The sequence below is a fragment of the Notechis scutatus genome, chromosome 4 (assembly GCF_049901735.1).
Source record: "Notechis scutatus isolate UNSWTSFEM ecotype Mainland chromosome 4, rNotScu1.2, whole genome shotgun sequence".
NCBI classification, from domain to species: domain Eukaryota; kingdom Metazoa; phylum Chordata; class Lepidosauria; order Squamata; family Elapidae; genus Notechis; species Notechis scutatus.
The window spans coordinates 37877858-37899120 of NC_142012.1; the positions used below are offsets into that span (position 1 = coordinate 37877858).

General features: G+C 36.4%; 2 protein-coding genes across 3 annotated transcripts in view; one reads left to right on the plus strand and one right to left on the minus strand.

Annotated features, from left to right (window-relative positions):
* Positions 1 to 18027, plus strand: NUDT6 (nudix hydrolase 6). 2 transcript variants are annotated; one of them, XM_026667040.2, is made up of 5 exons: positions 1 to 270; positions 2544 to 2747; positions 9159 to 9214; positions 14327 to 14381; positions 16896 to 18027. In XM_026667040.2, the coding sequence occupies exons 1-5, from the start codon at positions 36 to 38 to the stop codon at positions 17291 to 17293; spliced, it is 948 nt and encodes a 315-aa protein (XP_026522825.1). In that variant the 5' UTR covers positions 1 to 35; the 3' UTR covers positions 17294 to 18027. The 2 variants fall into 2 exon arrangements, with proteins under 2 accessions (XP_026522825.1, XP_026522826.1); XM_026667041.2 differs by lacking the exon at positions 2544 to 2747 and having other exon boundaries at positions 10 to 270.
* Positions 15998 to 21263, minus strand: part of FGF2 (fibroblast growth factor 2) — a 17760-nt gene continuing 12494 nt past the window's right edge. The window contains exons 2-3 of the mRNA XM_026667211.2: positions 19478 to 19581; positions 15998 to 17962 (exon numbers count right to left, since the gene is read on the minus strand). Of these exons, the coding sequence (XP_026522996.2) occupies positions 17777 to 17962; positions 19478 to 19581 (290 nt within the window). The 3' untranslated portion in view covers positions 15998 to 17776. The remainder of the gene's footprint in view (positions 17963 to 19477; positions 19582 to 21263) is intronic.

The window sequence follows — 21263 nt, forward strand, 5'->3', positions numbered from 1 at the left end:
TCTCCGCGTTCCTTTGCAGCAGCAACGCAGCGGCCATGGCCGGCTGGACTGGTTGGTCCGCTCACAGCCGGCGTTTGCTCTCGTCCCGCTGGCGGCTGCTGCAGCAGCAGCCCGAAGTTCGGGGCGGCGTGAGCGGTCGCCGACGCTTCAGCGTGGCCGAACAAGAGTTGAAGCCGCGACGGGATAAGTTCGGCGGAGTGAGCTTACACCTGGCTCAGCTACGCTCTCCTGAGAGCCTGGATCAAGCCGCCTTCGGGCGCTGGCTACAGGGCAAGTGCCTTTTGCTGGAAGCTTGTGGGGAGACAGAGGACAGAGCACAGTCGGACCAAAGGTCTTTGCTCGCAGGTTTTCTGAGAGTTCTGCAACTTCCACGGCAGGATAGATGGGGAAAAAAACCAAAAATCTGTATTTGAATACGTGCAGAATGTATCTTCCCCCCCCCCTCCCCAAATTTCCCTGATAAAATTGGTCCAGAGACAATTTTCGGAGCAAAATGTATGAATTATCTTATGGCCAAGCGCTGCTTCTTTCTCGGGAAAAGGGAGCAATTGTCAGCCAGACTAGCAGATACACTCCATTGAACCAATTAGCTTTAATACTTCTTTTTCGTCTACCAAATGATGCGTGATCGTTATGAGCAAAAGGTATTTTTTTCCCCCTGATCACTCAGTTATCTATACCGACATAAAGACAGAAGTGTGATGTGATATTTTGCCAACTGGAAATGAACTGAAGGAGTGATGTAATCGTGAGTAACAAAATAGGAGAATGGTTTGTACATACCAGGCACATCATGCTAGTGAAAAGCTAATGTGATGCAGGGAATTGAGGTTTTAATATGCAATTAAACCAAAATTGCTGTTGCTCTGAATACCAAAATAATCAGGTAGTTATTAATAGTTATGAATAAAAACTTCATAAAAATTCTTTCTCATTCATAAGCACTTTTATTCAGTAAATTACCTTGATTTCAGTGAATTTGAGCCCTAAATAAATGGTATAGTATTGCAGGCTGAGGGGCAGTTCTAATAATATTAGAGGGATGAAGTCACAAATCATTTCTCCAGTTCTGAAGAGCATTTGACTTATACTTGGAATAGTTTTGTTGAACTAGTCTTTTTTTTAAACCAGAATTGCAAAATAGCCATTTTTTTCATCATCTAGTTTGGAAGTACCCCTAACAGTATTAATAATATTGAGAAATCTCCAATATTTAACATCCATATTTAATATTTTTATTAAAACATACATTTATTTCATCTAGCAATTTGCACCCCACTGCAATACTAGGGTTTCCCATTTTACAGGGGTATGGAAATTATTATTAATTTCTGTACTTTGTTAATATAATTTAAAAATTAGACTGATATGAGCGAAGAATCCTTAATTAAAGAATTGTTATTCTGTTAATTTGTTTTAGCTGTTCTCACATTTTAAAAATGTGTTAATTAAAAAACCATGTAAATTATGTTTTCAATGTTTGCTAAGCACAAAAATTAATTTCCTAGATTGCACTACTTTATACAGTACATGAAGGAAATGAAAAATAAAATTGCACTGAAATAGCATTAGGGCTGAGTAGCACTTCAGATTGAAAGCCAAAAGCAGTTGAAATCCTGTTGCATATAACATCCGATTTAAATAGTCCCACCTTGCTTCACTTAGACTGGTTGCACCAGGCTCTAGAATGATGGAGCTCTTTGGGCTGGTTGCTTCCAGCACATGCTATTGTCTTCATAAGCCTATTGTGGAGATCTTCAGCTTTTTACTCATGTGTTTATGTCTCTTGTGCAGGAGAGTATGATCGAAACCTGCCTCCATTCCACTTTCAAACACTTTGTGCCTGCTGAGCTTTTCTGGCTGCATCAATATCCTTGGGATATGATCTCCAGAGGGCCATGACGTGCCTCTGTCATATCCTGTGTTTTTCAGACACATACACTCTCTTTCCAAAAATTTCTACTGAGAATATCTACTATAACTAAATCCTACAATGTTTTACAAAAATTTAAGACACTTTATAATGGAATACATGAAATATTTAAATCATTTAAAAGCAGATTTCAGATTGAACTTCATCTACATCATTAGCTATTTTTTATGTGGTATCTAGATTAGAACTCAAATGAGTGGTATGACCTATAGGTGAAGAAGCTCGCTTCCCATTCAGAAGGTTGAGAGTTTGATCCTAGGCAGTGACAGTTGTTTCTGCACAAAGAAAAAATATCTGCTGTGAACTCCGTGTAGGTGTCAGGAAAGGCATCCAGCCAGTAAATTGCTCAGTTCCACTCACTCCACCCCAAAACAAAGGGAGTAAAGGGTCACAAAAAGCAAAAAAAAAAAAAATCTGGATTAGAACTCAAATACTGAGAGTTTTCAAATTCTGTCATTATACCGGTATCTCAGGCTGAGGAAATTTTGACTAGCATTTTTTCTCAACTGTTAAAACAATATGAGAGAAATTAAAGGGAAACAGTCAACCACTAATTAAAATGTTTAGCACAGACATTATCAACACCTTGTCCGGTATTTTTCTCCTTTAGGTGCTATCATGCAATGGCGAGCAGAAGGCCACAAAGCAGTATGGCTGCATGTCCCTATTCTGCAAAGCAGATTTATAGCTCCTGCTGCAGAGCAAGGGTTTACTTTTCACCATGCAGAATCAGACTCATCTACACTGGCTCTCTGGTTAGCAGAAGGATGTAGCAGACTACCAGTTTATGCCACTCATCAAGTAGGTGTTGCAGGTAAGCACTAGTAAACATCACACGCATACAAACACATAAAAGACAAAAATAGGCTTTTACAAAGGGTTAACAGTACAAAATACCAGATAGCCACATCTTATTACCCCTAGCATTTTTTTTAAATAAGCAAGTAGAATAAGCATATAATGCAGGCTTGCTATTCCCCCACCTCCTTTCTTTATTTGGACATAAGGAGACTTCTGTAAATTTGGATAATTTTATTTGTTATATTTTGTATCCCACCTTTATTATGTTTTACATGGAAGAATGGGATGGAATAGGAATAGAATAGAATAGAATAGAATAGAATAGAATAGAATAGAATAGAATAGAACAGAATAGCTTTCTTTGGCCAAGTGTGATTAGACACACAAGGAATTTAAGGCAATACTTAATATTCCTTCTTCCTATTTGCCCCACAACAATTACCCTGTAAGATAATTTGGAGTCGAGAGAATGACTAGCCCAAAGTCACCCAGCTGACTTTCATGTCTAAGGCCAACTAGAACTCCCAGTCTCCAGGTTTCTAGGCCAGCACTTTAACCTCTACACCACACTGGCTCTTTTACCGTACCTTTTATTTTTATCTACCTTTTATCTTTTATCCTACCTCTCCCACCCATTATTGAAAGTTCTCTGCTGCTTTTCTTTCAGCAAGGTATGTGAAATTACACGTTCAAGACAAAAACTTAAGATTGCTACAATTGAATCCTTAAGCACAAAAATATATATTTGGATTTTAATGTACAGGTGAAACTCGAAAAATTAGAATATCATGCAAAAAGTTCATTTATTTCAGTAATGCAGCTTAAAAGGTGAACCTAATATATGAGATAGACTCATTACATGCAAAGCAAGATAGTTCAAGCCGTGATGTGTCATAATTGAGATGATTATGGCCTACAGTTCATGAAAACCCCAAATCCACAATCTCAGAAAATTAGAATATTGTGAAAAGGTTCAATATTCTAGGTTAAAAGTGTCCCACACTAATCAGCTAATTAAGCCATAACACCTGCAAAGGGTTCCTGAGCCTTTAAAAGGTCTCTCAGTCTGGTTCAGTAGGAATCACAATCATGGGAAAGACTGCTGACCTCACAGTTGTGCAGAAAACCATCATTGACACTCTCCATAAGGAGGGAAAGCCTCAAAAGGTAATTGCAAAAGAAGTTGGATGTTCCCAAAGTGCTGTATCAAAGCACATTAATAGAAAATTATGTGGAAGGGAAAAGTGTGGAAGAAAAAGATGCACAAGCAGCAGGGATGACCACAGCCTGGAGAGGACTGTCAGGAAAAGGCCATTCAAAAGTGTTGGGGACTTTCACAAGGAGTGGACTGAGGCTGGAGTCAGTGCATCAAGAGCCACCACACACAGATGGATCCTGGACATGGGCTTCAAATGCCGTATTCCTCTTGTCAAGCTGCTCCTGAACAACAAACAACATCAGAAGTATCTTCTGGGCTAAAGAAAAACAGAACTGGTCTGTTGCTCAGTGGTCCAAAGTCCTCTTTTCTGATGAGAGCAACTTTTGCATCTCATTTAGAAACCAAGGACCCAGAGTCTGGAGGAAGAATGGAGAGGCACACACTGCAAGATGCTTGAAGTCCAGTGTGAAGTTTCCACAGTCTATGTTGATTTGGGGAGCCATGTCATCTGCTGGTGTTGGTCCACTGTGCTTCATTAAGTCCAGGGTCAATGCAGCCGTTTACCAGGAGATTTTGGAGCACTTCATGCTTCCTTCCGCAGACAAGCTTTATGGTGAGGCTGACTTCATTTTCCAGCAGGACTTGGCACCTGCCCACACTGCCAAAAGCACCAAAACCTGGTTCAATGACCATGGGATTACTGTGCTTGATTAGCCAGAAAACTCACCTGACCTGAACCCCATAGAGAATCTATGGGGCATTGCCAAGAGAAAGATGAGAGACATGAGACCGAACAATGCAGAAGAGCTGAAGGCCGCTATTGAAGAATCCTGGTCTTCCATAACACCTCAGCTGTGTGACAGGCTGATTGCTTCCATGCCATGCTGCATTGAGGCAGTAATTGCTGCAGGGGCCCAAACGAAGTACTGAGTACATATGCATGCTTACATTTTTCAGAGGTCCGATATTGTTCTATGTACAATCCTTGTTTTATTGATTGCATGTAATATTCTAATTTTCTGAGATTGTGGATTTGGGGTTTTCATGAGCTATAAAGCCATAATCATCACAATTATGACAAATCATGGCTTGAATTATCTTGCTTTGCATGTAATGAGTGTATCTCATATATTAGTTTCACCTTTTATGTTGCATTACTGAAATAAATGAACTTTTGCACAATACTCTAATTTTTCGAGTTTGACCTGTAACTAAGTCAGTAGAGGGCAGCAAAACAAAAGATGTTTTTTATTTATTTTTAAGGGCATGTTTGAGCATGTTTTCCTAAAGCGTGAAAGATACAACTCAACATCAATTATCAATACAATTTAATTTCCAGTTGGAATTCCTAGTTACCTAAGCATGAATTAGTTAAAGTTCAGCCCTTTTAAATTCTGCCAAACAAAATGAGAGAGTTGAAACAAAAACTTAAATATAGTGACACTATGTGGAAACTGGGAAATTCTGTATCAGGTTCCATTGTGTTAATATGGTATGGTTATAATAAAATATTTAGTCCAAAAGTGAGCATCATGTGCCTTTTATATATCTTTACTAGTTGGGCATAATGAGATTTGAAGTCCAAATTTGTAAAGTGTCGCCTACTCCTTTTTTTCATAGTGTTAACATAGTGGCTTGTTTAACATTGTTTAAATTGAAAGTTTGATGATATTTGGTATTTTTAAAAAAATAGAAGAGCCTTCATCATTCAGTTTATTTACTTATGAATGATTAATGTCATTTCCACACAGCAAACTTCCAAAGGCTCCCAGCAGTTTACAGAATTGCTTAAAACCTTTAAAAAAACATGTAAAAATTATTCCCACCCTAAATGAAACACTATGCAATAGTGACTTTCTCATCCATTAAAAGCTCTGGATTTTTTTCTGCAAAAGGTCAATCTTCTTGCAAATCCTTTTAAACAATAACAAAAAGCATGTTTCCAATATAAATATAAACAATCTGTTCTTAATAGTACTAATGCCTGTGTAATCGTGTATTACAATGAAGAACAGTAAACAGGTTACAAAATATAAATTTCAAACAAGAAAAGATAATACACATTCACAAAAAAGGAAAAACTAGAACCTAATTCGATTCATACTATCAATCAAGTTCTTGTAAAACAAATGTCCTATCCTTCTTATCTAATGAATTTCTCAAACTTTCTGGCTCCCAATTTGTTTTCACTGTCTTTTTCAGAAGTAAATTAAATTATAATTATAGCAGTGCTATAATACAACCTCTGAACTGCTGTTGCATCCTGCCTCTGCGCATCGAGGATGCTGAGCGGCTGCCAGCAATGCCCTCAGGTGAAGATGTTGCAAGGGAGACTCGACCCCTCCCCTCAGGAGCCCCAAAGCACTCGTTGCCCCTCTGGTAGCCATCAAGCCTCCTCCCACCGTGCTTCTCTTTCTCCTCGCCAGAAGCGCTCACATGCCAATCAGAAAGGAGGAGGCTTGGCGGGTGCCAGAGAGGCGGTGAGCGCTTTGCAGCTCCTGAGGGGAGGGGTTGAGCCTCCCCCTCACAACATCTTCACCTGAGGGCATCGCTGGCAGCCGCTCAGCCTCCTCGATGCGTGGAGGCAGGATACAACACCAGTTCAGAGGTTCCCCGCACCCCCTCGCAGGCCAGGGAACACCTGGGAAGAGCTCCGATGCTGCGATCTCCCGTGCGCATCAGTCCATCTGCCGCCGGTATCACCCCTGTTTCCCCATCTCCCCGCCAGCTATCTCATCTTCAGCATGTGGCTCGTCAGCCTCTGGACATCAGATTCCCACCCCCAGCACCAGTTCAGAGGTTCCTTTCCCCCCACTCCCTCGCAGACCAGGGAACACCTGGAAAGGACTCCAATGCCGCAATCTCCTACGTGCTACCTTCCTTCCCCATGCATCAGTCCATCCGCCCCAGTATCACCCCTGTTAAAGACACGAGTGTGCTGCGGACCACCAAAATTTTCTCATGGACCACCTCTGGCGACCTCTGCTCTAGGAAAGGGGCTACCCTAACCTAAAGGAAAACTATTCCAGAGCAGGGCTAGAACCAGTAAAGCTTGCTTCTAGATTCCTACTCCTTTATATCTCATAGGGGCAGAATTCACCAAATGACTTTCCTACCAACATGAGTGGGATATATGATATAGACCAGGGGTGCCAAACTCAATTTCATTGAGGGCCGCATCAGGGCTGTGGTTGACCTCGGGGGGCCATGGGGGTGTGGCTGACTGGGTAGGTGTGGCTGACTAGATGGGCGTGGCCAGCTTGATGCCAGTCCCCAATCTGCTGGCATGTTTCCTCTTCGCATTGAGAAGACCAGGCTGAAGCCATTCTGGCCTAAGTGGCTAGACCAGGCCGAAGCTACATTGGCTTGACTTTTCTCTTCGCACCAGGTAGACAGGGCCAAAGCTTCACTGGTTTGATCTTTCCTCTCTGCATTGGGTAGACCAGGCCAAAGTGAGCGAGTAGACTAAGCCAAAGCAATGTGAGTAGACTGGACCAAAGCAATACATACAGACCAGGACAGCCCTGTGGGCCAGATCCAACCACATTGCGGGCCGGATTCAGCCAATGGTCCTTGAGTGTGACACCCCTGAAATAGTCAAAAATCATATATATAGATGTTTATGTCAGGATGGCCAAAATACAAAAAAGCCAAAATGCAGCCTGAGGAAAGCTGCCCTTCAAATCAACTTGGGAAAGTCATTTCAGTGTATTTATACATTATATAGTCATTATGTGGTATGAATTATTTTTTCCAAGTGTAACACAAACAGCCCTATTTTAGTTATTTTACAACTGAGAACTTGCTCATTGAATTTAGTCTGGTAATGAGGAATAGTGCTGATATGCCCAATAACCTATTACCTGCTGATTAAAATTTAATAGAGTAGTATGCCAGGTATGTCACTAAATCAAGATTACAGTATGTCCATCACATTGCCACAAACTATTTAGGAAATTAATTGAAAAATCGAGTAAGAAAAGTACAGTTAGTTCTGGACAAATCCTTTATTGTAGAGGTGTCAAACTTGATCACATCACAGGCCAGATCGTGACGTATTGTGACACTTTTTGCCTTTGCGGAGCCAGGGTGGGCATGGCCTGCACGTGATGTATCTGGCCTGCTTTATGACATCTGGAAGTTACTATATTGTTTTCAATGATTTCTGCATGTTAATGTTGAACAGACAGCTGTAGTTCTCCAGTTGCCCCTTTTGTCTCTTGACATTGGAAAACGTTGTCTTTTCCAGTCATTTGGTACCTTATTCCTTGTCCTGTATTTCTTAAAAATAATGAATGGAAGTTGTCTTAGACTGTGAGCAAAGTTCATAATTCCCACATTTAACTGCTTATCTGTAGTATGTTTGGATAGGAAAGATTGATAAGAGCACCTCCTATGCTTCATATCCTTGAAATTCCTTCCTAGAGCTTCAAAATGTGAGATAATACAATTGTACTTTTTTTGGTGGCATTACTGGTCCCTACATGGATAAGCTGTAAGGTTGTTCAGTGGGCTTGATAGGTTTTAGCAGCTGAGATGTATGTTCGTATAAAGAGACTAAATATAGTCTTAGCATAATAACAGACAAGTTCAAAGTTAGTCCAAACTTCCAGTTTGACTAATAAACAGAATTCCACACCAGCTAGCACATTAACAGTCATATATCAGAAGGATGAAATCATACTCATTGTAGAATATAGAAAATTGGTGAGTACTTTCCAAAGGAATGTCCTTTCAGAAATTTTGTTCCGGATTCCTGTTGCATTTACAAAATATTCTCTCCCACATACAGACGTGTGATTACTCCCTTAAAGAAGGGGTTATTTTTAGTCTCATTCTTCAGTTTTTCCTTTGTTTGGAAATACTTGTGCCTTGTATTAATTTTTTGTATACTTTTGTATCTGAAATAACAAAATCTTAATAATCTGCATACTTTACAGTTAGTTAGTTATGGTTTATTGAATAGTCATAAGACCTTATCAGTAACATAACATAAATATATAACAAGACAAAATACTAACTAACTAGCATACATTACAGAAACACTTAGCTAGAAATACTTCTAAAATTGAAATAAGGTGAAAAATCAATGGCATAGATATATATGAGTGAACATAATTTATAGTCTGCCAGGAATTTATGTAATCAAGAAACTAAACTTTGTTCCAGTGGCTTTGATAGAGAGGAAGTTCCATATTAGTTTTGAAGTGAATCGTGGCATTACTATTTTTTTGATAAAACAGAAAATATTCTTTCTCCCAACAGGTGCTGTATTGGATACCCACACTGGGAGAGTATTAGTTGTTCAAGACAAAAATAAAGTAAGTATGTCACATTATTTATAGTGTGTTTAAATTGATTTGGATTAAGAGGCCCTTTCCTTGAGCAAAAGGCTTTTAATCTGCTTTAGGCCAAGAACTTTTATTTGACAGGGGAAAAAAAGACTTGAGATCCAGCAGTGTGCTTTTCATTTTAGCTCAAGATGTAATATAATTCTCTACATAGATTGTTGCACACGTTCTCAAGTAATGTGTTTATGCCAAGATAGGATTATGCAAAGTGAACCAACTTTAAGTGCATATGTCTTAATTCTATTCCTCTAATATGAATACATATTATATTGGTTAAGCAACCCTTAGTTTTCTTTCAGCATAAGTTAATAATAAAATTAAACCATTCCATTTTTATCTGCAGTTAAAATGACAGAAAAAGTAAATACTCATTCTTTTCTGTCAGTTTCATTCCAAGATCAATTGGAATAGCAATGAGCTGACTACGTCGCCAGTTCTATTTTTAGAAAGCTAAGCTAAGTTTTGAAAGTTTCTGAATGTTAAATTTCACTGAGAGGTTTTTTTTTAACTGAAAGTTGATATTGGCATCTTTTTTGGTCAATGCATTCTAATTGTGTTCTGTTTGAGTTAATTAAGACGTTTGTTTATTTGGTTTTCACTTTATGTGGGGGTATTATTTGGTTTTGGGACTGCAATTGATACCATATGTTAATATATACTGTAAAGCATAAAATAGAAACAGAATGCATTACTGAACATAATGAAACACTTCTGAGGAAACACTTTGTAGGTAGGTAGGTAGGTAGGTAGGTAGGTAGATAGGTATAGATAGATAGATAGATAGATAGATAGATAGATAGTCGAGCCATTACAAAAGACTTTTGAAAAATATGTCCCGTTATCAACAATAATTTTAGATATATTGCAAAAGATGAGAATTTGTAATGACCCAGTTCTATAAACTAGAACTATGGGACTCATGTAATCCTGTCAAATAGCTCAAAAGCAAATGGCTCCATTTTTGTGGCTTCAGAAGAAGAAAGCTTTTAAATGGACAATGGAATGGTGTCTGGGAATTCTCGGAGTTGAAGTCCACCAGGCTTAAAGTTGCCAAGATTAGAGACCCTTGGTCAAGACAGGGGAGAGAAGAGTTCTCAGCATCAGATAGTTTTGATCCTGGTGCTTAGTAATGGTTTCCAGGGCTTACATTACAACAATAATAGAAATGGATGAAACAAATCCAGTTGCTTGGATAATTGAAATAATTTGTTTGTGGTAATCTGCAACAATTATGCTTTCTGCTACTTTCAGTGAAGCATAATGGCAGCTGTGTTAACTGATTCTCATATTTTTATCGTGGTTATGTTACATGATTTTGTAACTTGTCAGATTTACAGCCACTCTTTGGCTGTATTAAAAGTCAAGCAGAGGTTACACAAGTTTAAAAATATAAATTCAGTTTATATTTTTATAAGTTTATATTTTAATGTTGGTTAACAGCTGGTCAAAAGCTATATTAGTGTATTCTATAGCCCAAGAACCAAACAGAAGAAGCCCCTGCAGAGAATTCAAGCAGTATTCATTTACTAAATATTTTCCCCAATCTTGAATTATTTTTTCAATTTCTCATTTTAAGCTTAGAGAAATAATGAAATAAAAATAAAAATCACCGTTCCTTAAAACGCTGTGAAATACATTTCTAAATAAAAATGTTTATTAAAAGTCATATCATACTTTCTCAAGATTGGATTTATTGTCTTTAAAATTCACATGCAATTTGCTAAAGTTTGTTTTAGTTTTAGAAATGTATTTTTGATGACATGTCAGTGCATGTGTTTGTGCCCCTCTCTCTCTTTGTATGTGTATTGAAACATTACAGCCTTTCAAGGATGTGGCATAGTGAAAACTCAAAGTCAGCTTGTATTTGCATAATAGTGATCTGTACTTCGTCAGTTTATTTCAAGAGTTGCTTATGTGATGTAAGCAGGATCAAAAGCCAATTAAAATACAGAACAGTTTCCAGTGGCTGAAAATAAAGTCTTAGAATCTTATGAAACAAAATATTTATTTTATCAGATGGTTTTTAAAATGCAGTAGTCAAGAACTCATTAATATTTTGTGAACGAGGAGACAGATTGGTATTTACCTAGTGCTGTCACTTGAACATAGTTTTCTTTTTCTTTTTCTTTTTGATAGAACAGGATATCTGTTGTAGGAAGTCATCATTGTTTTCCACAAGCCAGACTGTGCTTTTTTCCACAAACACTTGTTTATTTCATGGTAGGGATGACTGCAATACTGACTAGCTGACTTGCCAAGAACAATCTTGCTTAATGTGGAGTTTTCCAGATAGATTGAATTAACTTTGCCAAATGGAAGTTCTCCTACCTGGGAATTCTGAGATACTGTATAGTACAACACATCTGGCAGGGAAGTTGGCCTACTTAATATCAATAATGACAGTGATAGTGTTCTAATACACATAAATAGCTACTGTTTTTAGAAAGGCAAGTTGAACAGAGGTTAGAGTAAGGATATCCACCTGCACAGTGAATTGGAAGCTTTAGAAATTTGTTCTTCCTGTCCTAGAATAGCATCCCCCCACCCCGGAGGTACGTGGCTCCCACTCTCCTAGTGTTCCGGAAGTCCCTTAAGATCCGGCTCTGCTCCCAGGCTGGAGTTAGGGTTCTGATGAAACCACTGTCATGTTTGATTAATATAATTGTTGTTTTCTTCTCTGGGCAGTTAGGTTTTCTTACGTTTTAAACTGGTTTTTAGTTACATATTTAGTTTTTTGTAAGCTGCCCAGGATCCTTGTAGAATCAGATGGCCTTAAAAAATAAAATAGCCTAATGATTTTTTTCCCTTTGAAGCTGAAAAAAATATCCAAGTTGTGTCAGAATCTTTTCTTGGTTAACCTCATTCTAAGAGATCTTTATATATCCTATATGTATATGCAGAGGGGTTAAAGCTTTTTTCAGGCTGTAGAACCTCCAAGAAAGAAAAAAACCTCAGAATTCCAGATTAAGAGACAAACTGTAATGACATAGAACTGTATGTTTTAATGAACTTGTTATTATTATTTTTCCCTTAGTCTCCCCCATTAATTGAGCCCCATTCAATTTTTGCAAAACCCTAGGTTTGGTCAGAACAGTTTATAAAACCTTGCTACAAAAAAACCTGAAAATTTCACTGGATTCTAGAAAAGGAATATTCCTGCATAGATAGTCCTCAAGTTACAACTTAACAGAGCCTGCTTATTAGTGAAAATCATAACAGTTGTAAAGTGGGTCAGCTATTTTTTTGTAACCCTTTTTCTAGTGGTTGTTGGAAAAATCAAACCCATGGTTTGCTATGCACCAGTTTTGCCAAAACCATTGTAAAACATAAGTCCTATTACTGTGGGATGCTGCAAATGACTCAAATGCCAAGCCCCCAACGTGCGGTCTTTTTCACGGGGGGGGAAGCGACTGTAAGTATTTTGAACCCTGGTTGTAAGTGATCCCCCAGATAGGTCCATTGTAACTTCAAATGGTTGCATAGTGACCAGTTGTAAATCAAGAATTACTCCTACTCATCATTATTGTCTACCTCTTGATGTTTCAAATCTCTCTTTTTACACAGTATTTTAGCCAGTTAGGGTGGATCTTTCCCCTTTCAATTGGGTATATGTAGAAAGAGGTTTGATGGCTAGATACTTTCTGATTTGTCAGCTGATGTCAGAGATGAAGCATATCACTTGACTGGATAAACAACAGTCAACTCCCCTAAAGGGCTGTCCTTACATGCCTGTATTTTCTATAAAATTGGGAAACTATTACTCCAAAACTAAACAAACAGAATACTCCATCCAGAAGCATCAAAATAAAGGAATAGAACATTCTATCAAGATATCATCTTTGAAATGAATCTTCCATATGTTCTAAAACGCAGGATCCTGATTAAGCAGGTAGAATGTTTATTGCTAATTAGAGATTTTATTCATAATGTTTTGTAATAATTGTTTTTTGGTTTTGTCCCCTCATTCCATTTTTTTAAAATAAATATTAAGAGTGCATAATTAGAGCACATTTCTTGTTTCAGGATTTAAAAAAAAACAGATATGTATTTCTGTACTTTACGCACAATGATCTTTTCTATTTGTTGTTATTGTAGTAGTAGTAGTTGTTGTTGTTGTTAAAGTTGGGCTGAAGAGAAAATTTTGAAAAAGGGGCCACGTGTACCTTAGCTGAACAAACTAAGATTTATCCTGATTGGTTTTGAAGAAAGGCTCAGTAACAGGATATAGCTATCTCCCACCCTTAGATACATGACATGTTATAAACCATTGTTTATTTGGAAAATAGCTTATATCTTTCATGAACAATTACAGCAGACAGATATCTCCATTTTATAAAACTCTGAATTATAGAATAAGAAATCATGATATATAAGAATCTGATTTATTTTTCAATGCATAACAGGAAAGTAATACACAGCACTTACTGATTTTAACAGACACAAAAGAAAAATTTATATCCAGTGCCGAATAAAGCAGTATTAGATCAATACGTCTTTATTTAGAAAAGGAGTGGATTTTGCTTTCAAAAAGGAAACACTGAAATAGTATATACGTGTTTAAAGGTTAGATTACTTGGGCTCCCATCTAATACATAACTAATTGTATTTACAAATTCAAAGCTCTGTTTTAAATACTGGCCACAAAGTCTAAGTACTAAATAACTTCTTTAATGTTATATTTATTATTTGGATAGTTAATGAGCAGCAAAATTGACAATCATTAGATGAATCAGTAGATGTTTTCTTGCAATATATTGTATAGACATTTGTCTCAAATTATCACATCTGAAAAAACCAGTTTGTAAATAAGGACTAGTTCTTCCTCGCAAAAAGGACACAAAAAAAGCAAGAAAATAGTTAATGTTGTGGGCTCCAACCTTTTGGGCACCAATGTCTGGTCCCATGTTGAGAGGTTTTTCCATGTACCAGAGGGGGTGTTGTTTCATGTGCTGCCTGCATCTTGCGATGGTGCTTTGCTTGTTTGCATGGCCCTCTTTCGGGCATGCTGCGGCCCGGTACTGGTCCAACAGACCAGGAGTTGGGGACCCCTGAGTTAATGAGTTCTTTTTGTTTCTTTTAAAGACAAGAAATGCATGGAAATTTCCAGGAGGCTTATCAGAACCAGGTGAAGACATTGGTAAGTATTTAGCTATATAAATTCAGTTATAAATTGGTTATATCATCAGTTATAAATTGGTGTCAAAACTTGCAGATTTGAGAACTTAGTTGTGATTTGTGGTACCTCGATAGCTCTCTTCAAAAAGAATATATAAGCTCTTCAAAGTAGTCATGTTCAAAATTTAGTTGAAATTTTCTTATGAAGATTCAGGACTTCTAATGAACAGTAACTGAATTAATGAGTTAATCTATACTGAATCAAAATAGCTGGTATTGTTATTATTTAATACAAACATTTTCTTAATTTATATAGAATATCTCATATTTAATGTAGCTGCTATCCAGTTAAATTATGGAGATACCTGTTATTACTTGAATGGTAAAGAGATGTTCTGGTTAAATATGAGCCAAACAGCAATTTGCAGAATAGCTGATTACTCAGCCTTTTTAGAAGTGATTTAATGATAGAACCGATAGCCACTGTCTTATTGGAATGGTTGCTAATTTAGCTACCTCAAAAATGGGAGCAATAGCACACATGAAAAGGGAAACCAATAAAATAATTATATCTGTATATATCACCTTTATTCCACATACAAAGGCAGATTGGGGAAACTAATCTGAGGTTTTAAATTAAATAGCTGCTGAAAGGTATCCTCAAAGTACTTAGGACATACTTTTCATTAGGGACTTTAAAGCTTTGAATATAAACATTTGAGATAATAAATCCCTAGCTAATTTGGAGGCAATACAGGTAGTCCTCATTTTACAATCACAATTGAGCCCAAATTTTCTATTGCTAATGAGACATTTGTTTAAGTGAGTTTTGCCCCATTTAAGAACTTTCTTGCCATATTTCTTAAGTGAATCGCTGCAGTTATTAAGTTAGTAACACGGTTGTTAAGTGAATTTGGCTTCCCCATTGACTGTTTGTCAGAAGGTTGCAAAAGGTGATCACATGACCCCAGGACACTGCAACCATCATAAATATGAGTCAATTGCTAAGCATCTGAAATTTGATCACATGACCATGGGCATGCTGCAACGGTCAGAAGTGTGAAAAACTATCATAAATCCCTTTTTTCAGTACTGTTGTAACTTTGAACGGTCAATAAATGAACTGTTGTAAATCAAGGATTACTTGTATTCAGGAAGCTGAATCATAACTAATTTTCTGTTTTTTTGTTTTGTAAATGTTTATAATGTCATCACTTTGGTAAATGTTTCAGAGCTGCTGCAAATTTGCAGCAATATGTACACAAGCCCAAATTCATCAGTTTAATGGCAGTGTTTAGTTGCTCCCAAGTAATATATTCTTGGATATACATTTTTGCTATGGCCCTAAATGTTTGTATAGATGCTGTACTGCTTCTATACTGCTTGTACAGTACTGCTTAAGAACGTATCCTAAATTGAAATGTAGTGGTTTCAAACCAAAAATCACAGATCGGAGTTTTGTTGCTCCATGTATCCTGTCAGATCTGTTCTAGAGGATCTTCCAGTCCTTTAGAACAATTCTTGGGAAGGCAAGGGGGTAGACAATTAATTAATTGGCTAATTAAAGATACCTCTTTTATCAGTATTTAGACACAAGTAATAACACTCAATTCAATCTGATGACAATTAAATGAGTTATTGCCAAATAATATATTTATTGCCAAAAATATTTGAAAAGAATAATAATGTCTATTTTTTATTAAGAGCAGTATAATCACATTGCTCTGAAAATAAAAATTGGAAATCATTAAGTTATGCTTGTTACATACATTAATAAGTAATTAAACAATATTATGTTGTATTAGTTTTAAAATGCATTAACTTTGACCAGCTGTTTTCTACTAGAAGCTCTCAAATTTCAGATATATATCTTTCTTAAAGTGGCTTCAATGATTGTTTTAGAACATAACTAATTTTAGAGAGTAAGGATGATGACCTTGACAGATATAAGCAAGAGCTGTTGCCTAGAGAAAAGATGCTAAGAGTGAGATAACATTTAAAAGTGGCTCAGGCAGACACTTCCCTAATTGACTGAATTAGGGGGAAAGGGCTTATATCATATCTGGACCTGTAAGATTGATATCAGCTTCATTAGGTGGACCAAACCAGGAAATTCTATAAGAAGCTTAAAACTACTTTTATTGAGGGTGGCTATAATAGTAATCTAGACAATGACTTCTGCATATTTCTTCTGCCAAGGTTATCTTCCTTACTTTCTACAGCAACAGCCCCCAACCTTTTTGGGCAGCAGGGACTGGTTCCACGCTTCTTCCTCAGACTGGAAGATGCATGATTTTGTGTGCTGCCTGCAAACTGCGGATGGGGCTTCGCTTGTTTGCTCGGCCTGGTTGCTGGCATGCCATGAGCAGTGCCGGTGCACGGACCGGGGGTTGGGGATCCGTGCTCTACAACAATTGAAATCTCTGTAATGATTGTTTGCATTAGGTTTTTTTTAAAAAAAAAACTAATATTTTACAAGCTCCTAAAATTATAATTTCTGATAAAAACTAGTATATAAGTTCATTCTTCCTCTTAGGGAACACAGCAGTTCGAGAAGTTTTTGAAGAGACAGGTGTAACATCTGAATTCAAGTCTATTCTAAGTATACGACAGCAGCATGGGCAACCTGGAGCCTTTGGGAAATCAGATATGTACATAATCTGCCGTCTGGAGCCTTCTTCTTTCCATATTAATTTCTGCCAGCAAGAGTGCTTAAGATGTGAATGGATGGACCTATCGGAGCTTTCCAAGACAAAAGAAACTACTCCAATCACTAGCAATATAGCTAAATTACTTCTCTATGGCTCTCGGGAAGGGTTTGATCAAATTGATATATCTATGAGAGAATTGCCAGCTGTGTATACAGGTCTTTTCTATAAGTTGTACCACAGAGAGCTGCCAGAAAATTATAGAAATGTGACAGATATGCAGTAAAATTTATATTTTTTTAATTTAAGATTATTTGAAACCAAAGTCTGTGTTTGTGTGTTTTGTTCCAGATCAAAATCAATATTTATGTTTATGTCTTTAAAAAAGATATTACCCTTAGGTAATAAAGATGCTGTAGACTACGCATATTTTAAAAAAAAATTCACATTCAATGGCCTACATCAGAATGTCTACTCCTAAACCATCAGATTAAAATGATTATAAAATCTAACTGGAAATACTTAACTAACTGACATATTTAAGTGTAACTATGTCTCCGTGCCACACTTGCATTAGTATGCATACACAAACACCCTTATATAAACAAAGAATGAAAATGGTTTTCAGTTTTCAGTCTTACAGTTCTACAAAGTAATGATTTCAAATTAATCAGCAAATACAGTTGACTGGAAAATGTCATATTAATTTGTGTTTTGGACGAGGGAACCTCTATTGTTGCACAATATTTTATGAACTGTGACACTCAGATCAACTTTTGGCAGACATCGGAAGGAAAAGAATAGCTTTCTGTCCTCGTCCAGTTTTTGGTCCAGGTTTGTACTGACCAGTTCGTTTCAGTGCAATGTACCAATCACAATATTTACGAGACCGATATGTGTTATAGTTATTAGATTCCAAGCGTTCAAAAAAGAAGCATTCATCTGTTACATATTTCTGTAAAAAAAAAGATGGAAATATTATTCATAGCCTTTGTGAAAAAAATAAAATGATTTATCAGATATGTTCTTTTGGCTGTTAACTATTTACCAAAATGATATAAATCACTTGATATAAAAGATATAATCAAATCTATGTTGAGTTTAGATCAAATCATAACATTTTAAATGCAGATTTCCTCATTTACCTACCTTTACACACAAACATATCATAAATACTACTTAAGTCTAAAGTAACTGCAATCTTCAAATTGGTTTCTTGTTTCTGTGTGAAAGATTAACATCCTTATAATTATGAGATTTAAGTAGGAATATAGTAATGAACTGAAAAATCTACACCTGCAAATACTTCTTTTGGATTAATACTTTTCTGAGGGTATTGCATTGGCTGTCAGTCACATTAAAATCCTGTTTTAACTTTTAGAATATAAATGACTAGCATTTAACCTGACCTAAAATTTAAGGACAATTGACATTTTATGAATTTAAATGAAATCATTCCAAATTTTGATTAATGGATTATTAACTATTTCATTGATAATATAAAACAGGTAGAGTTACTAAAGAACAAAGGATAGTGAAGTAACTGAAGTGGAAGCAGCTGGCATGTGGAGGGTTTCACATATAAATAAAGGATTTATGGACCATTATTGTGTGTTTTTATATCAAAAATGTTAGGAAACATCAGTCCTTTAGCAATTTGCCACTGAAAATCAGCAGTATTATTTTGAGGGCAATGAGAACCACAAGAACAACCTGATGTTATTCTGATATAATGTATAAATAAATCACATGGAATAGTTGAACTTGCAGCATTTCAGATTAAAAGTAAAATGTTGCTTTGAAATGAATGGAGGAATGTATGTAACACCTGTTCGCAGTGCCCTAAGGTCCTAAGGTCCTTTTCCCAGGTTTGCATGGCAGTTGCATGATCAGGAAAATATGTTTTGGTTTAAAGCAGGGGTGTCAACAGCGGCATCATGTGACGTATCGTGACTTTTCCCCCTTCTCTAAACTGGTCATGAGCATGGCCAGCACATGATGCTTCCGGGCCACGAGTTTGACAGTCCTCGTTTTAAGAGTTACAAACAGGTACTGCATGTGCCTACAAATCTGAAGTGCTACAGAGTCCTATAGAATATCCTTTAAAGTTAAACCTCATTTCCTCATCAGTTTACCCAAAAAGCAGAAAACACAACTTCATTATAATGAAAACTAACATGCTGAAGACCAGAAGAAAGAGCTGTTGATAAGAACTTTAAAAGTGGAGACTATGTTAACCTATAAGTTCTTCAAAAAATTAACATTTTTAGAAAGCATTCTGCAATACCCTAGAAATTAGCTTCCATAATATATATTTATATATTAAATATAAATATTTAAATTTATATTTAAATATTTATATTTATATAAATTTATATTTATATTATATAAATAATATTTATATTAGAGCAGCTGTCCTAAAGCATTAATTATCAGAAGGGAAAAATAAAATGCATTGACAAACGCTTACCAGTGCTAACAATCGTCCATCTTCATTCATAGCAAGGAAACGGTTTGCACGCATCCCTTTGATTGACACCACGCCTCTCTCTTCAGCTTGAAGTATTAACTTGACTGAACAGAAGGAAAAATATAATCATGATATTTCAATCATCTATCAGCCTACAAGCTATTCTTCACCTTGCCTAAAATTAAGGTCTGGATACATACATGGAAAAATAAATCTAATTTATTTCTCTGTGCATGTATCGTAAAGCCTAAAAACATCAAGAGTTTAACTTTTGTAGAAATAAGATACATTATTTAAATAATGTACATAATAAGTATTGCTAAATTAACCAAATGTCCCGTATGAGGTAAAATAAAAAATCTAATAGAGCACACTTTTTTGGAATAATATTTTGTACCCTTATCCAAAAAACTGTAGCAATACTTTGGAGTAATCACAAGTAAGTCATCAAGTTTATTGCTTAAAATGCATGAATACTGAAAGCCACCCAACATGGACTTTGCAATACCAACATGGACTTTGTAGTATTGTACTTACTAACTTAGTTATTTTGTATTTTAATTTGGTTTATTTTTCTTTCTTTTGAATGATGTTAATGGTTTACTAAACAATTGCAAACTGGAATGTAGAAAGGTCTTTGTTTTGTTATTAGAACATTCCTAAACTGCAAAATTAAAAACTTCCTTTGCTCTCCAGGTCAGGATAGGATAGGACTATGTTAGTTTTAATAGGATGTCTAGTTTATCTTCAGATAAAAAGAGAGCTAATTGACATCTCGTCTGTCTCTTAATGAGCCTATTCTTATTCAAATGCCAACTTTTACACTCCTGCTTACATTATAGCTCTTTTAAATGTAACATCTTTAACTCCATATAACTGATTTCCTATGCAAAGGGGGAGGGGTGCTTTTGTTCTATCCAATCAACTTTCCTTTTGTAATTTCCTTTGATGCCTTAACTATAAAAGAGAATGTAAGATGGGTGTCAGGGTTCCCTCTTTGAATGAGATGAATTATTTTTATCAGAACATTCTGAATAAATCATAATAAAATGGTCTTCCTGTCTCAGCTGTTTCATTGGGAAAATATGCATACTGAGGCACAAGCCTAGAACCAGATTTGGCCTTCACTATTGCCATCACATTTATATTAGAAACATAGGGAAGTAATTGGGAGAAATGCAAACATTCAGGCACAAAATAGTGAAAGGAAAAAAAAAACCCTCTGATCCTTCCATGTAGGTAACGGGAAGAGAATCAAAACCTGGGAAAATCAACCTCTAAACAACATGAATGGGAACAAGAGGTTTTTAAGAGAAGGAAATGAGCCCTATTTTGTTTTAGCCTACATTCCTTTGTATTCATTCATCTCTGGCACTATGAATTTACACAGCAGGCTACAGACTAACTGATTAGAATTTATTTTAGGAAATCTGATTTCAGCCTTACTTTAATGGTGTTTGTGTGTGAGAGAGAGATGGGGGTGTGTGTTACCAAAATAGTCCTATTTTTCTTTCTCATTATAAATAATATAGAGTTGAAAGGAACATTGGAAGTCTTCTAGTCCAACGGCCTGCTTAAACAGGAGACCATTATACCATTTCAAACAACTGGCTGTCCAATCTCTTCTTTAAAAGCTAGTGTTGGACCACCCACAATTTCTGGAGGCAAGTTGTTCCACTGATTAATTCTTTTAACTGTCAAGAAATTTCTCCTTAGATCTAGCTTTATTCTCTCCTTGATTAGGTTCCATCCATTGCTTCTTTTCCTGCCTTCTGCTGCTGTGGAA

Coding starts and splice junctions, on each gene's coding strand:
- NUDT6 (XM_026667040.2), top strand. CDS start 36: ATGGCCGGCTGGACTGGTTGGTCCGCTCACAGCCGGCGTTTGCTCTCG. Junction 271..2,543: donor CTTCGGGCGCTGGCTACAGG/GCAAGTGCCTTT, acceptor TTTCTCCTTTAG/GTGCTATCATGCAATGGCGA. Junction 14,382..16,895: donor AGAACCAGGTGAAGACATTG/GTAAGTATTTAG, acceptor TCTTCCTCTTAG/GGAACACAGCAGTTCGAGAA.